We start from the raw sequence: 17,013 nt of genomic DNA, 5'->3' as shown, positions 1-17,013 counted from the left end.
GAGTTATCAGACTTGACTCCTCCCACCTAACTTGGAATTACCCACTGACAGCCAGCTGGTGGCCTGGTGCTTCTTGCAGGTCATTGAACACCAAATAGCCAGCAGGAGCACCAGTGTCAAACACTTTTCCCACTAGCTGGAAAGGCTGTAAGCAGTTAGCAGTCCATGGTTGCTTGCCTCTGAGGATACTCAGTGAGTTTTCTGCATGCTATCTTTGAAAAGAAAGAGTTACATTATGTCTGTAGACTCAGGAAAAGAAAGGTGAAATTATCACTAGTTCTCTTTCAGATTTCATCACTTGTTCAAGTGATTAAAGCACTTACACAGGCTTAGCTGATACCTTGGCCAGAAGCTACCCTGTTTCCCCAAAAATAAGACAGTGTCTTATATTAATTTTTGCTCCAAAAGATGCGCTAGGTCTTATTTTCAGGGGATATTTTATTTTTCCATGAAGAAGAATACCGTACACATTTATTGTTAAATGAAAATAAAGGAAATTTATTACCTGTATATGGTACGGTAGTACAGTAGGTGTCAACACAAACCAGACAAACTGTGAATCCTACAGTATCAAGAATTGACTCATTTATTCAATGACAATCATGTCATCATCTTCTGGAACATCATCATAACAATCCAATTCCTGAATTTCCTGGTGAATTTCTTGTGACGTCATTTCTTTCAGAATCAGTGGACCAAATCTCTCATGTTTAGCAATAGCATTCTGAGACAGAGCCTAGGGGGGCGCCTTATTTTCGGGGGGATGCCTTATATTTCACTCGGAAGGAAACCTGTAAGTAGGTCTTATTTTCGGAGGATGTTTTATTTTCAGGGAAACACGGTAGATGTATACATTTAGAAGTGTACTGAATCCATCTTGGCTTATTTTAATGTGGTGATTAATAATAATTGTTCATTTAAGAAAATAAGAAATCTGAGACAAATAGTAAACTGGATGGGATACTGGGACAGCATATTGTAAATCAAGACTTTCTTGAGCAAACCATGGCTTATGGGAAAGCAGCATGCTGTTGTGAAAGAGCATGGAGCTGGGAGTGGGACAGACCTGCATTTAAGTCCAGTCTCTGCCTTTTAAAAGCTTGGACAAGTAACCTCTTTGAGACTAGTTATATTAGGGTTCAACGGAGACAGCAGGGACTAAATACACAGGCACACAGGGGCACACACACAAATACACACACACACACACACTGATTGGTTTGAAGGAACTGGCTTGTGTGGAGGCTGGTAAGTCCTAAATCTTCAGGGTATCCAGTAGGGACCCAGGGAAGAATTAATGTTGAGAGTCTGAAGGCATTCTGACGACAGAATGCCTTCCTCAGGGGACCTCATTCTTTCCTCTTAAGACTTTCAACTGATTGGATGTTGCCTACCCACATTATGGAAAGTAATTTGCTTTACTCAGAGTCTACTGATTTAAATATTAACCACATCTAAAAAAATACCTTTACAGTAACATCTAGACTGGTGTTTGACCAAACAACTGGTTACTTTAGCCTAGCCAAATTGACACATATAATTAGCCTTCAAATTAAATTTCCTCATTTGCAAACTAGGATGTTAATATGTGGCTCACAAGGATTAAGTGTGGAAGTATTTATAAAGTACTTTGCATAATATGTTCTCAAAGTAGGCACTCAGTGAATGTTGGTTTCTTAATCCAGTCTTGTACCCATTAAGACCATAGGCCACGTTGAAAAAAAAAGAAGAAAAAAAGATTATGGGCCCAATCTTGATGCTTAAAAATATTTTTCTCTATCTTTGTATTTCTAAGTTTTTCCTGCCCCCTTATCTGTTTAATAAGCCCTGACAAATCCATCTTATAAACTTTTCTTCAAAGCATATCTTTCTTTTTTGCTATTGCCAGTGTTTGGGTCTTACCCTGGGCCATTAAATTTATTTCCTAAGTAGCAGTCTACATTCCATTGTACTCTTCCTTTTCACATATAACTAATCACCTAGAACTAACACTAAGTAAATAACTCTTGAATTTGTCCCTTTTTTCCACCCTCCTTTTCCTTATTTTTACCATGCAGCTGAAGTCCTTCATAAGTTGTCTGAAACAAAACTTTACAACCTTGTCTTTACTTTGTTCCACTATTCAGAACTCCTTGTGATTCTTTTCAACATAATTGAGCTTTCTGTTGCATGCATGCTTTTGTTGCATGCTAGTACCTGTGTATAGAATCACCCTCTCCCCCACTCATACTTCAAATTCCTACACCAATATCACCCTCATGAAGCCTTCCTGGACTCCCTTCCTGGTTCCAGAACATTCCTACACATTCATGTATAAGAGAACCTGAGCTTTCAAACACTGATACTCCTAAACTGCCTTTCAGATGAGATGATAAGTCTGTTCATCAGCTGACCAAGGAACCCTTTGAACTGTGGTACAAAGCATTTCAGATCTGGTGATAGTATCATTTTTTTGTACATCCATTTTATTATTCTTCTAGAGGCCCGGGGCACGAAATTTGTGCACCGGGGGTGGGGGGTTCCTAAGCCCGACCTGTACCCTCTCCTATCCGGGAGCCCTTGGGGGATGTCCAATCGCCAGTTTAGGTGGGATGGGGCCTAAACTGGCGGTTGGACATCCCTCTCACAATCCAGGACCTCTGGCTCCTAATTGCTCACCTGCCTGCCTGCCCTAACCACTTTGTCTGCTGACCTGATCCCCCTAACTGTTCTTCCCTGCTGGCCTGAGCCTCCTAATTGCCCTCCCCTGTCATCCTGGTCACCCCAATTAACTTTTAAAAAAATCTTATCCCCTTTACACGCAATTGTATTTGACTTCCTTATTGGCTTCTCCCTCTCACACAATTTTTCTCTCTCCTTAACACTTTTTCCTACTGACTCTTCATTTATAAACTTTTCTTTCCTCCTCATTTCCTACCTGTTCCATTATCATTCTTCCCATCTTTCTCCTACCCTCCATCCCTGACCACATTCCTTCTTTCCTTTATCTTTACCTCTGTCCACCCTCCCCGTTTCCTTCCTTCCTACATTAATTTTTTTCTTCACTTCCTCCCTAGGACCTGTTTTGCTCCCTCCCCCATTTCTTCCTTCTTCCCATTCTCCTTTTAAGCTCTACCAGCTCCCCTTTAAAACTTTTCTTCCCTCCCTCTTTCTCTCTCATTTGACCTTTCCCATACATTCTTCTCTACTTACTTCTTTACTTACTTTAATATCTATCTGCCTAATTATTCACTATCATTTATCTTTTTTCTTTTCTGACTCTACTTTTAAAATCTGTACCCAGTACACAACTATACTTGATTTTCATTATAGCTGCTACAGTTCACTCATACATCCTCTTTCCTTCTTTAATTCTGCTCTCTACTGACTCCTTTATGAAGTTCTTCCCTCCCTCCTTCCCTTCTTCCTCATCCTCCCCCCTCTTCCCTCACTCTTTTACTCTTTTTACAAGCTAATTAAAAATTCTATGCTTTTTGTCCTGTCTTAGTACTGACTTCTTGCCTCTCTGGGACCCGTAGCCGCTTCTGTTTGGGCACTGGGGCCCCTCTCGCACCAGCTTTGAGGGGCTGAGCAAGGACGCAGCCTGCTGGGTCTTGCCTACCGTGGCCCATGCTGGAACGAGGCTTCTCTCCCATTGAGTGCTTAAGTGGGGGTACCCGGAGGCCTTTCCCACCCTCTCCCCCCTCTTCCTCCCTCCCCCTCCCGCCTCCTCATGCCTAGAGCGGCTCTCTGCTTCCATTATGGTCCAGCTTGTCCTGGGGTTCCGCCCAGGATGAAGCCCCCGTCCGGGTCGGAGTGGGCAGATGAATGGATGGACGGCTGGAGAAAGCCGGGTGGCTTCCCTGTGGTGTGAGGGTCGCCTGTGGTCTTTAAGGTGGCGGCGGGGCGGGTCTGTGCGGCAGGAGGAGGCTTCAAAGTTGTCCTCTTGGAAGGCTCAACCGGCGACCCGGGTATCGCCAGGCCGCCCTGTGTGTCCGTGGCGGTGGGATCCCCATGTTGTTTACCTGGTGGCCAGTCCAGGTCCGGTGCCGTACCTCGACGTCCACTCTGTCGTCGTGCCTGGGCCCTTTCTTTGTGTTGGGTCCACACCCTTTCGCTTTGCATGCACGACCCCTCCCGGGGGTCACCGCCAACACGCACATCCCCCAGTTGGAGCCTGCCCACTGCCCCCAAGAGCCGGCCTTCTGCCGTGTGGGTGTAGCCCCTTGGCGCCCCCGCACTTGGGGGGTTGGTGGCGACCCCGGGCAGAGTGCTCTCGTTCAGGGCGCAGTGTTGCGGGGGGGGGGGGTGTTTGTCAGGCGCATGCACCAGGGAGAAAAAGAGGACTCCGGACTCGCAGGGGGCAGGGGAGCGAGCCTCGCATCCCCTTGCTGCACGCACAGCCTCATGCTGGTCTGTCAATATGCAAATTGGTCGTTACTGTGACACATTAGGACCAATTTGCATATTGCCTCTTTATTATGTAGAAGATTGAAGTGGTTTTTGAATTGTATTTATAGGTACTTTGGGCACTTGAGTATAGGGTGACTGCTTAAGGCTTTGGGCCATTCAACTGTCTTTAAGCATTTCACCCCTAATTTATACGTTGGGTTTTGGATAAAATTTTGCATGAGGAAAAGAGTTTTGATGTCAAGAATAATTTAAAAATTCTTGTTTTATTTCTTGTATCTGATTCTTAGTAATCTATATATGGCTGTCTTTATTCACTCCCATTTTCCTACCAAAAGAAACAAAACTAACTTTTTGAAATTAAGGATATTTTAATCCTGTTTATCTTTACATTTCCAAATATTTATTGAATGAATGCGAACATATTAATAATAATGGAATAGAATTTAATTTCTATTTTTTTATTTTAGTTATCAAGTGGGAATCCTACATATGAAAAATACTATAGACAGGTAAGATTTTTCTTTGTCTTCTTAGATTGAACATAAAATATACTTTCACCCTCAATTATATACATGCAGACTATGAGTCAGCTGGATAAATTTGACATGTCTTGTTTTCAACTTTTTGTGCCTTTGCCTCATGTTTTGAGTACTTAATACTTTTTAAAAGCTCTCAGAAATGAAGGAAAGATAATTAAGGCCAAACACTTAATTGTGTCAAATATTTATGTATCTTAAAAATCCATATAACGTTAGATGCACTCATCCCAATATAAATATCCATAATAATATAAGTTAAATGGAAATGACTTATACGTAGTTGTTTTTAAGACTTGTTAAGGTTTTTAATATTTATAAAGTTAAAACCATGACTCATACAAATGTAAAATGAACATGTGTCAAGAGTTTTATTCAACTCAATTACTGGGATAACTAGTAAAATGTAAAAATGAGAATATGAGTTATAGACATTTATATTCTTCAGACAAAATTCATTTCATTGGTATGGAGAAGGTTCACTTGCATTGCTATCAATTTTATAATAATTAAACCAGTATCCCTACAGAGTGTAAAATAGCCTAGTTGATGGAAAGTCAATCTAGAGTACATACCATAGATCAGATAATCTCTTGAGGGTGTAGACAATCTCATTTGCCCACTACCAAATATTGGGTAATTTTTCCTAATAATCCTCTCACCTTTAGATCATAATCACTGGAAAGGTAGGTCTCTATATTTGACCTGGCTATTTACATAGTTAGAGCAAACATTAATGGGAGACTCTTTCCCCCTCCCCACGTGGGAGTCTGTGCTGGGAGATTCTTTCCCCTTTACCATGTGGTAGTCTGTACTTATTCTTCAATAAATCTCCACCTTTGTTATAAACAAACAAACAAACACATTGATGAACCATTATAGATCTCCTTGTGTGTGACTTTCAAATCTAGAGCCATACATTCACTATTTAACAACTACTAAGGCCAGAGATTAATTTCTCCTTAAAATTTTTAAAGAATCTCAGATTGTACTTTATAAAGCCTCTTTATTTGTTCCTCAATTTTGAGGCTAGGCTCCCAACCTTAGAAATTCTACCCCCATATTTCACCAGCAATACATACAAGTTTGAGTGAATTTATCTTATCTTGAGGTTTCCCATATCTGCTGAAGTTCCTATGTGTGAGGTGACATTGCTTTATTCTCTAAGAAACCGGCACCTTATAAATCAAGTTGCAGGCCATTTTACTTGGGAGGACTCTGTAGACATTGACTTCACATAGAGTCACTTTTTGTTCCTTTTTTAAAAAAATATTTCTTTATTAATTTCAGAGAGAAAGGGAGAAGGAGAGATAGAAACATCAATGATGAGAGAGAACCATTGATGAGCTGCCTCCTGCACGCCCCCTCCTGGGGATCGAGTCCGCAACCTAGGCATGTGCCCTTGGCCAGAAGTGAACCCAGGACTCTCCAGTCCAAAGGTTGATGCTTTATCTACTGAGCCAAGGTGGCTAGGGTCACTTCTTGTTCCTTAATAGTGGCTTGTTCTGTCTGAATAAAATATGGTCTTGTTTTGTACAATCAAATTACTCAATTATATCCTGATAATAAGGAGACCAAATTTTTATTTAAACTATGTAAAAATTACTCTATTGCCATAAAAAGTAAGGATACTCACTTAAAGGATTTATAAAATATACTAGAGGCCTGGTGCATGAAATTCATACACTTGGGGGGTAGTCCCTCAGCCCCGCCTGTACCCTCTCACAGTCCGGGTGCCCTCAGGAGATGTCTGATTGATGGCTTAGGCCCGCTCCGCATGGGAAGCAGGCCTAAGCCATCAGTCAGACATCCTTAGCGCTTCCACGGAGGTTGGAGAGCTCCTGCCACCGCTGCTGCACTAGCCAGCCGTGAGCCCGTCTTCTGGCTGAGTGGCGCTCCCCATGTGGGAGCACACTGACCACCAGGGAGCAGCTCCTGCATTGACCGTCTGCCCCCTGGTGATCAGTGCACATCATAGCGACTGGTCGTTCTGCAGTTGGGCTGAAGTTGGCTCTCTGACATTACCAAGGGGTCCCAGATTGCTAGAGGGCGCATGCCAGGCTGAGGGATCCCCACTGGTACACGATTGGGGCTGGGGAGGGATGCGAGAGGTTGGCCAGCTGGGGTGGGGCCACAGGAGGGCTCCAGGGTATGTCTGGCCTGTCTCACTCATTCTTAATCATCTGGACCCCAACTGTAAGCAACCTACAGGTTGAAGCATCTGCCCCCAGTGGTCAGTGCACATCATAGCAACTGGTCGTCCAGTCAGCTTTCTGCCCCCTGGTAGTCAGTGCATGTCACAGGGAGTGGTTGAGTGGCCTTAGCATATTATGCTTTGATTGGTTGAACAGATGACTAGACAACTGGACAACCTGACACTTAGCATATTAGCTTTTTATTATATAGAATATGTTTTTCTTGATTTGAGATAGAGAGATAGGACTGGAGACGGGAGGAGGTGCGTGGAGAGAGGGAAAATTCGATGTGAGAGAGAAATACTTCTTGGCTGCCTCCTGTAGGCCCCCTACTGGGGATCCAACCCACAACCTGGACCTGTGTCCTGACTTGGAATCAACTGGTGACCTTTCAGTGCACTGGACAACGCCTAACTGAGCCACACATCCAACTGAGCCACACCGGCCAGGGCAAAGGATTTATTTTTGAATTCTGAAGAGTCAGTGAAATCAGATACCATTGAAAATTATTTCATTCCCTTTACAAACACAGAGCCTATTAAATTGAGGGTTAGAGATAGTGTAAGAAGGGGGGGAAAGGCGCTTTCCCATATATCCATTACAAAATACAATATTAAAAATAATGCCAACAGTATTTCAAGTAAATAACCATAATTGCATTTTTCTCACCAATTCATTCAGTCCTATATAATTCTTGTTCTTCCTCATCTTGGGTCAGGGGTCTGCTTTTATAAAATACTAGAGGCCCAGTGCACAAAATTTGTGTACGAGAGGGAGATCCTCCAAGCCCAGCCTGCACCCTTTCTAATCTGGGACCCAACCCTTTCACAATCCAGGAACTCTGGCTCCTACCTGTTCACCTGCCTGCCTGCCTGATCTCCCCTAACTGCCCCCCTGCCAGCCTGATCACCCCTAACTGTCCACCCTGCCAGCCTGATCACTCCTAACTGCCTTTGCCTGCTGGCCTGATTGCCCCTAACTGGCCCCCCCTGCTGGCCTAGTCACCCCCACCTGCCCCCCCACTGGCCTGGTCGCCAACGGCTTTTCTCTCCCCTCCCCTCGCCGGCCCCTTATTGCCACCTCCGGTGACCTAGTTGCCTCACGCAGCCTGCTGTTCAGTTGTTTGGTCGCCCCTTACCACCCCCTGCCGGCCTGGTCACCCCATGCAGCCTGCTGTTCAGTCGTTTGTTCGTCCCTCACTATACCCCCTGCCGGCCTGGTTGCCCACGCATCCTGCTGTTTGGTCATTACCATGAGGGCATCCCAACCAATTTGCATATTACCCTTTTATTAGTATAGTTATGTATTTCTAGACTGCAAAGAGTCCTGGAAATTCTGACTTTCCACCAGTACAGTCTGAAAGTTGTTTAAGGGATATTATCTCAGAAGTCTTTACCCAAAAGTCTGTATTTTGAAGTGTTAACAATTCAGAGTACAAGATATGGTTGTTTAGATGAGGCTCTGAGAGTTTGTTGAAGACAGTTGTATCTGATACAGCCTTTAGGCAAGCATCAGAGTACAACAGAAACTACCTATGTATGACTGTTACTAAACGGCTGCTTTTATTTCAGTAACCAGAAGAATGGAAAATAGTGAAATTCTTAATTGGAATACAGTACACAAATATTTCATAAGAGATCAATTAATGTTTTCCCTGAGTGCCTCTATATTTAGACTATGCTGGGATAAGTGTTCTCTCTTCGCCCCTGCCCCCCCCCCCCCCCATGGTCAGAGAGTGGGGAAAGAAAAGGAGTTCTGGAAAATTCTAGAGGCCGGTTTCCCAGCTCTTGTACTTCCTTGTTACCCCAAATTTGGATTGGGTAATTCTTTTTTTTTTGCTGAGCACTTGAAAGAAAGGATTGCTCTTTTGCTTCTTTGCTGGGATTGGCTTGTCTGGAATGCTTTGTATGTGTTTACAACATACTTATTAGTCTCTTAAGTAAACTGGAAAAACAGCTCATAAATATTGTAGTATCATGTTATCTTTCCCATTCCTTTTTAAAACTTGATTTTTATTTTTAAAAATTGAACTTTACTTTAGGAAATCTTTACAGAAGTGAGAGTGATTTTTTTAAAGCTGTTTTTCTGTTCTTGGTGACCTCATTCTGTCTTAAAGGAAAGTCCCCCTTAGTTGAAATGGTGTGTTAGCCTTAATGTGCTTTAGGAGCTTAAGAGTTTTTAAAATGTTTCTTTAATTTTATTGTGGAATCACTGCTGGTTTTAGAGCAGCTTTGATTTTTAATAAAGTATTGTAGTTTCTAACAGTAAGTTTCAAAGCAGAAATTAATGATTTTAAAGTGTTTGAAAAAAACAGGTAACACTTGCAGCTAAGACCTCTCTAGGAAATGCTTCTCTTTTCCTTCTATTGCCATTTAAGTTTGTTGGAATTTAAAAGGCGCTATAGAAGACTTGGAGTCAGGAGATAATGTATGAATGTTATGACTCCACTAATTTGCTCTATTTCCTCTGAGCTTCAGTTCTCTCATTTGTATAATGGACACGATAAAAAACACTTTATAAATTGCCAATGCTGTCTAGATGGCTATGCATGTATTCCCATCCCCTTTTTGAAAAAGCCAGTTCCAAAATCTCAGTAAGGAACACAAATAATTTTGTCTGTGTGTTTGTTGTCAGCTTACTATTTGTATTTTTTCAGGTTGATACAGCCAATACTGGAAGGGTATTAGCTTCTGATGCTGCTGCTTTCCTGAAGAAATCAGGGCTTCCAGACTTGATACTTGGAAAGGTAGTATTTATTTATTATATTATAAGTAGATCATAATGAGTAGTTGGCAGTGTAGATAAATTGAATACAAATTCAGAAAGATCCCATTAAGAAACTTAGAAGTTAGAACTGAGTCATAGAGGCAGTTATAGTAATGCGATGGAGAGAATTTGAAAAGTAAGGTGTTTTTCAGATGTTTAGAAAACAAATTACATTTCAGTGGGATGAAATGAAGTAATAGTACATTTGGGTATTGTGGGGAGAAACAGTGCTGCAGACTGGGAACCTCGCCACCCACTCAGAGAGTTGGCTCTATCTCTACTTCCTCTATTATAACTGTCTCCAACTGTGCTTTGTATGTGGTGAATACAGTGGGGGATGAGAGGCTTAAGAAAAAGCACAAAAAGGTGGAAAGTCCCTCTGCCGGCTTGATCTCCTGGCAAGTCCTTATACATGATATGTATTCAAAACCCTGAAAAACTATCATTAATAATTTAATTATTCACAAATAAACAACTTCTCCACTTTCCCATAAGGAAGGTATCATCTTAGTAAGGATCTAAAATCAAAGTAGTATGTGTTGAGTAAAAAGAGCAAGAGATTTGGAGTTAGAACTTGGACTAATGAAAAGGGCATTGGATTGGAAGTTAAGAGTCTGGGTTTCAGTTCTTTTCATGATGCCTTAAATGTTCTTGAGTAACTTTAATGGCCTTAGTATTTGAACTAAATGGTCTTTAAGGTTTCTTTCCACTTTTAATTCTGTAATTCTTAAATCTGATTACCAAACAGCACAAGGTTGTAAATTGCAGGGATTTAATTTATTTTTAAGATGATTGTTGTTTAAAATATAGATTGATACTTTTTTTCCTCTGAATTTCAGATTTGGGATTTAGCTGACACAGATGGCAAAGGTTTCCTGAACAAACAAGTAAGATTCATATGAAAAAAATATTTCAGTGATTCAAAATAAAAAAAAGCCAGCAGTTTTTTGTTTGTATATTTAAACTAAGAGTTGCTTTTTATCAAAATTAAGGTTTTGCAAGGGCAAATAACAATGAAAATATTTCTAATAAGACAATGAAAATACTTCTAATAAGTAGGCATTAAAGTAACTAATTTCCAAAGGTTAATGGTAGTTTGGTAACATTGTTCTACCTGAGTATCTTAGTATGTTCAGACTGCTATAACAAAACTAGAGGCCCAGCACACAAAATTCGTGTGTGGGTACCGTCCCTAGGCCTGCCAGTGATCAGGGCCATCTTCCCTGGCTGCCCACAGCTGGCCCCACCCCCCGCCGCCACCCACCCCCTGTTCCCTGTTCACCTTAGGGTGATCAATGCCTGATGGCTGGGAGAAGGGACTGAGAGGTCAGCTGTTACTTCTCGCCGCACCACCCCTGCCCCTGCCATGGGATGCCTTCTGTGTGGAGCAACCTGCGGGGTGAGGGCCTTGGCCTGGTGTCGCCAGAATCCACCATCCCAGGTTCCCTGTTCACCATCAGGCAATCAGAACCTGCCAGTGGGGGAAAAGAACCAAGAGGTGGTCAGTGCACCTCATAGTGACTGGTCCAGTAGTCATTCTGATCATTCTGCCTTTAGGGTCAATTTGCATATTACCATTTTATTATATAGAATTATTATATAGGATACCACAGAAATTATAAACAAATTTATTGCTCATTGTTTTAGAGGCTGGAATTCTGAGATTAGGGTGCTAACATGGTCAGGTGAGGGCTTTCCTCCTGATTGCAGACTTCTAGTTGTATCTGCACTTGCCAGAAGGTGCTGGGGATCTCTCTGGAGCCTTTTTATAAGGCACTAATCCCATTAATAAGGTTCCCCCTAATGGCTTAAGCACCTTCCAAAGGCCCTACCTCCTAATAACTTTATCTTTGGGGGTTAGGAATTGAACATAAGACTTTTGTAGGACACATCAGATAAATAGCATGGATTTTTTTTTCAGTCATTCAGAGATATTTTGCTCTTTGTATCTTAATTAATTGAATTTATTACAGATAGTGAGTTTATACATAAACATGGATTTTATTATTGTAGTTAAGTGTTAAGATGGTATGCCTCATACATTTGAAGGAAATTCCTGGCTGATCAAACCAGAGTATTCTGGTCTAGATCTTACCACTGGCATATAAACCATAAAATGGTTTACAGGTTATGTGTAAATCCTAGACCAGGAATTTGTGAAAGTAATTATTGGTGTTGGACATTATCAGTGTACTTTGAAGTTCTGATTGTTGGAGATGGATTTCAGAGTTCTTCAGGATTGGAATCAAAGCTTGCTACATGTTGATACATTAGTTGAGCACTGCTACTCAAAGTTAATACCCTTCTCTCCCTCTCCCCGCAAAAGCTAATACCCCCAAACCCTCATGGGGACTGCTGAAGCAGGATCAAGATCAGAAAAGGGATGGAAACATTTTTAGAAGATCCTAATACCATGTCTCTTATTTAATTCATGCACCAGTGGAGTCCTTTGGCCTAGCCTGGGATCAGGCCAAAACCTGGATTGTGAGAGGGCACAAGCCAGGCTTAGGAACCCTACCGACACACAACTGGTGCATGATTGGGGCCAGGGAGGGACCGTGAAAGGGCTCCAGGGCACTCAGTCTCAATCAGCCGGACCCCAGCAGCAAGCTAACTTACTAGTCGGAGCATCTGACTCCTGGTGGTCAGTGTACGTTATAGCGACTGGTTGACTGTCTGCTCCCTGGTGGTCAGTACACATCCTAGTGAGTGATTGAGCTGCCTTAGCATATCATTAGCATATTATGCTTTGATTGGTGAATGGATGACTGGATGATTGGATACTTAGCATATTAGGATTTTATTATATAGGATTCCAGGACTAGATTGTAGTCCCCATTGGAGCTCCTGGGCAGAAGGGCCAGTTTGGTACATTGGAGATGCAGGAACACTAAATTCATTTGGGCACCCAGAGTCTGCACTCAACTATTGGTTGAGTATCTGTTTAGAGCCAAGCTTTGGAAATACAGATGTGGTTCCTATCTTCATGAGTTTACCATTTATTAAATTCTTCACTGATATTCCTGGACTTTGGATGCTGAGTTTAAGTTGTCTTGTTACATCTAGGTGGCTGGATTTATGGGTCTGCAGTTAAACTTTGATGGTTGCACTGGGAGAATGGTTTACTTAATAAACATGAAAGAAAAAGAAACCTATACTTACTGAGTTTCTATGTGTCAAAAACGACGGTAGGTGTTTCCTTTCTATAGTATAGTTTTTATTTATTTATTTTAAAAATATTTTTAATTGATTTTTTTACAGAGAGGAAGGGAGAGGGAAAGAGAGAAACATCTATGAGAGAGAAACATCCATCAGTTGCCTCTTGCACACCCATTACTGGGGATGTGCTCACAACCAAGGTACATGCCCTTGTCCGGAATCAAACCTAGGACTCTTCAGTCCGAAGGCCGATGCTCTATCCACTGAGCCAAACCAGTCAGGGCAATATAGTTTTTATTTTGTTCTTCATAATAATTACAGGGTAGCTATTAGTCTCCCCTTTTATGGAAGAATTTTATTTTACTTGCCCATGGCCTTACAACTTTAAGTAGCAAAACTAGTATTTATTGCAGGACTATTTCACTTCAGAGTCCATCTATACTTTGGCAGTGGACCAGATTACCTAAGAGTAATTGAATCTCACATAGGATGAGAAGAAAAAGAGAGTTAATGTTGGAATACCTAGAATACCAGCATTTAAAGGTTGGAGGATTTAAAGGTTGACTTCAGCAGAAGAGACTTGAAAGGTCAGAGGAGTACTGAGAGATCTTTATGAAGTTATGCTGGTGAGGGGAGGAAAGCTTCAGGGAAGATCATGCTTCCCAGACCACCAAAAAAACAAGTAGGAGGAGGCTCTCTCTCTTTTTTTTCTTTTAAGAGCATTTGATAGCTAGGATGTTATTTGTGACATAGTAGTTTCTGTAGTTGAAGTCAGATGGCATAGGAGCTTGTGGAATGAATAAAAAGAGAAGGGAGATCTTAAAATAGCATTTTTTAAAAGAAATTTATGGTTGAAGGCAAGGTATTGTATACAACAGATACAGTTTCCAAGAATAGGTTAGGAATTGGATAAAAAGGGTATAAGTGAGAATAGGTTTGAGAAAAATAGTGAAGGATTGATTGTACCAGTAACTGTACTAGAGAGTATTGACAAATTGTAAGTTATATAGCTGGAGTCAAATATTTTGTTGTGGCTATTCCCAGACCCGACTTTAACTAAAACAGCTGAACACCAGTTACTTCAACATCTTTGCATTTATTTATTAAATTTTGGATTGATACTTCAAATGCCAAAAATCCAAGGACCTTTGGGAGAGATTTATAAGTATTTTGAAGTCAAGCAGTTATATAATTGTTTTTAGATGCTGCACAGTTATTCTCCTTCTGGAATAGCAATGATTGAGCCACTCGAATGATTGACCCAGTTTCAAAAATTATAATCTTAAATCCAGAGATAACTTTTGATAACATTTAGTTATTTTCTTCTGGGCTTTTCTTTCAGATGCCTTTTCCTCATTTAAATGATAAAAAGTATTTCTTAACACCATTAAATATTCTTTGAAACATTATTACTAATTTTTAATTTCCACTATATTTATGTATCAGTATTTTCTCATTTTATTAACACTTTTTTTTTCTATTTATAATGTTGCAAACATCTTTGTACATAGATCTTTTCTCAATTTTAAAGCAAGTGTTATTCATGCAACTGTGCTGTTATATATTGCTACATAAAAACCTTGTAGTAATTATGAATTGTTTTGTATTTTCAAGTTATAGGTAATGCTCTAAAAGTCATACTTTTTCTTTCTCAGGAATTCTTTGTTGCTTTGCGTCTTGTGGCATGTGCCCAGAATGGACTGGATGTTTCACTGAGTAACTTGAACCTGGCTGTTCCTCCACCAAGATTTGTAAGAAATGCTTTTAAATTTAAATTTTCTTTTCTAAATTGCTGTATTAAAATAACTTCCCTCAACTCCTATTACCCAGCTACTTTTCTTTCATAATGGTTAATACTTATTAGTTTCTTGTATGTCCTTCCAGAGTTATTATATGTGTATATAAAGAAATAATATCTATCTTCTCACTTTATATTTATTGTAGTATTCTGAACACACAATTTTATACCTTATTTTAATAACTTAATATGTTTTGGAGATTGTACATATCATTACACAAAAGCTTCCTCGTTCTTTTTTATAGCTGCATTCTATTTCTTTATTTCTAGTCACCATAATTTATTTAACTTCCTTTTGATAGATTTTTAGTTTGTTTCTAACCTTTTACTTAAAAAAATGCTGCAGTGCATAATAACCTTGAATATATATTATTTTGCATATGCAGAAATGTATTTATATGTGTAAATTCTCAGAAATGGAATTGCTGTTTCAAAAGTTTGTACATTTATAATTTTCCCATATAATAATCTTCATAGTGGTTGCAGTAGTTCACAGTCCCATCATCAATTGGTTAAGTGCATTTTTGCTAACATACTGTTGTCAAACTTTTGGATTCTTGTTGTTTTGATAGGTGACAAATGGAGTGTAAGTGTAGTTTTCATTTGTCCTTTTGGTTTTATGGAATGAGGTTGAATAGTTTTCTCATGTTTATCATCCATTTACATTGCCTTTATGTGAAATGCCTATTTATAGTCTTTGCTTATGTTTTGTGGCTTTTGGTCTTTTTCTTATTGAATTCTATAGGCTTTTTATATATTAGGAAAACAGCTCTTTGTCTGTACGAGTTGCAAATATTTTTTCCCAGTTTGTCACTTGTCTTTTGACTTTGTTTATGGTTATTTTCTTCTATAAAGGTGTCATTGGTTTTTATGTATATTAATTATTAGAATTAAAATTTTTTATGGTTTCTTTTTTCACCTTTATATTAGTCCTGATATAAGATATGTAAGGTATGAGTGTGGATTAAAACTTATGTTTTTTAAAGATGGCTACTTTACAGATCTAATGCAGTTTATTGATAATCATCTTTTCCTTAACTGATTTGAAATGCCTTTTCAATCACATAGTAAATTCTCATCTGTATTTTGGGTGTTTTTTTTTTTCTTCTTCTTTTTTTTTCTGTTCATTGGTCTGTTTATCTATATGCTGATCTCCCATTGTTCTAATGATCATATTTGATAATTTATTTTTATATCTGATAGGGCTAAGCCTCACCACCCTACTTCTTGTTTTCAGAAGTTTTGTGGCTCTTCATGTTTACTTTTAAATTCAGTGTTCTAGAAGTATTTGGCCTGAATATTATGAATTTAACTTTAGTTTTGAGAAATTTCTGCTCTTCTGAGTTTAGGCTTAGAGTCATGGAATCAGAAAGATAATTTAGGGATTTGTTGCCTAACTATATTATCATAAAATTTATTCAAATATATTTATCTGTTTCTATAAGCAGATAGGTAGAATTAATTGGGCATGCTATTGATAGGTTCATGTAATTTTAACTTATAAATCTTAAGTTTGGTTCTTGTCCCTGTCAGTTTTCCTTAAAGAGTGCTGAGAAAAAAATCATCAGTTAACAGGGCAATAAATATTTTTATTACATTCAGATATCTTTATTTTTATGTCAGTTATAATAGGTTTCTTAAGCTTACAATAGGTAATACTTAAGTTTTGTTTAGTGCTCCACAGTCATTTATGCAGTTTTTGTTTCATTTGTATTTAGATGGTCTAATAGAATTAATGTAAAATAGAGTATATGTGTTTATTGAGATCTAACATTTTATACGATTGTATTTAAGTCCAAAGGCCTCTTTTTCTTCATTGTTTATTGATGTGAGGATTTCAGCCCTTCATGTGCTATATATTTTTTTTTTTTAGCATGATACCAATAGTCCCTTGCTAATTAGTGGAACTTCTGCCTCCGAGCTCCCATGGGCTGTAAAAGTAAGTAAACTTTGTAACTATTCTCTCTCACTCCTGCTTTTCTTTCAAATCATCTCTTCCTCTACTTCCATAATATATTGCAATCTTCATTAGACTTTAATTTTTTACTGTTCAGGAATTACTGGTACTAGAAATCTTTGGAGGGGTCTTACAGCACTAGCAATCATTTTGTGACAATTAGTATTGGTTTTATCTCATTCCTGTTATGGTGTAAACTAAAAATGGTAA

General features: G+C 39.4%; 1 protein-coding gene across 3 annotated transcripts in view; it reads left to right on the top strand.

Moving 5' to 3' along the window:
• Positions 1-17,013, top strand: part of EPS15 (epidermal growth factor receptor pathway substrate 15) — a 117,218-nt gene that overhangs the window by 19,894 nt on the left and 80,311 nt on the right. For all 3 annotated transcript variants that reach the window (XM_084872890.1, XM_084872891.1, XM_084872892.1), the window contains 5 exons: positions 4,860-4,901; positions 9,780-9,869; positions 10,729-10,776; positions 14,704-14,799; positions 16,720-16,785. In XM_084872890.1, coding sequence (XP_084729016.1) covers positions 4,860-4,901; positions 9,780-9,869; positions 10,729-10,776; positions 14,704-14,799; positions 16,720-16,785 — 342 coding nt within the window. The remainder of the gene's footprint in view (positions 1-4,859; positions 4,902-9,779; positions 9,870-10,728; positions 10,777-14,703; positions 14,800-16,719; positions 16,786-17,013) is intronic.

The sequence above is a fragment of the Pipistrellus hanaki genome (genome assembly GCF_964339955.1).
Source record: "Pipistrellus hanaki genome assembly, chromosome: 2".
NCBI classification, from domain to species: domain Eukaryota; kingdom Metazoa; phylum Chordata; class Mammalia; order Chiroptera; family Vespertilionidae; genus Pipistrellus; species Pipistrellus hanaki.
This window is presented reverse-complemented; position numbering and strand designations above follow the sequence as displayed.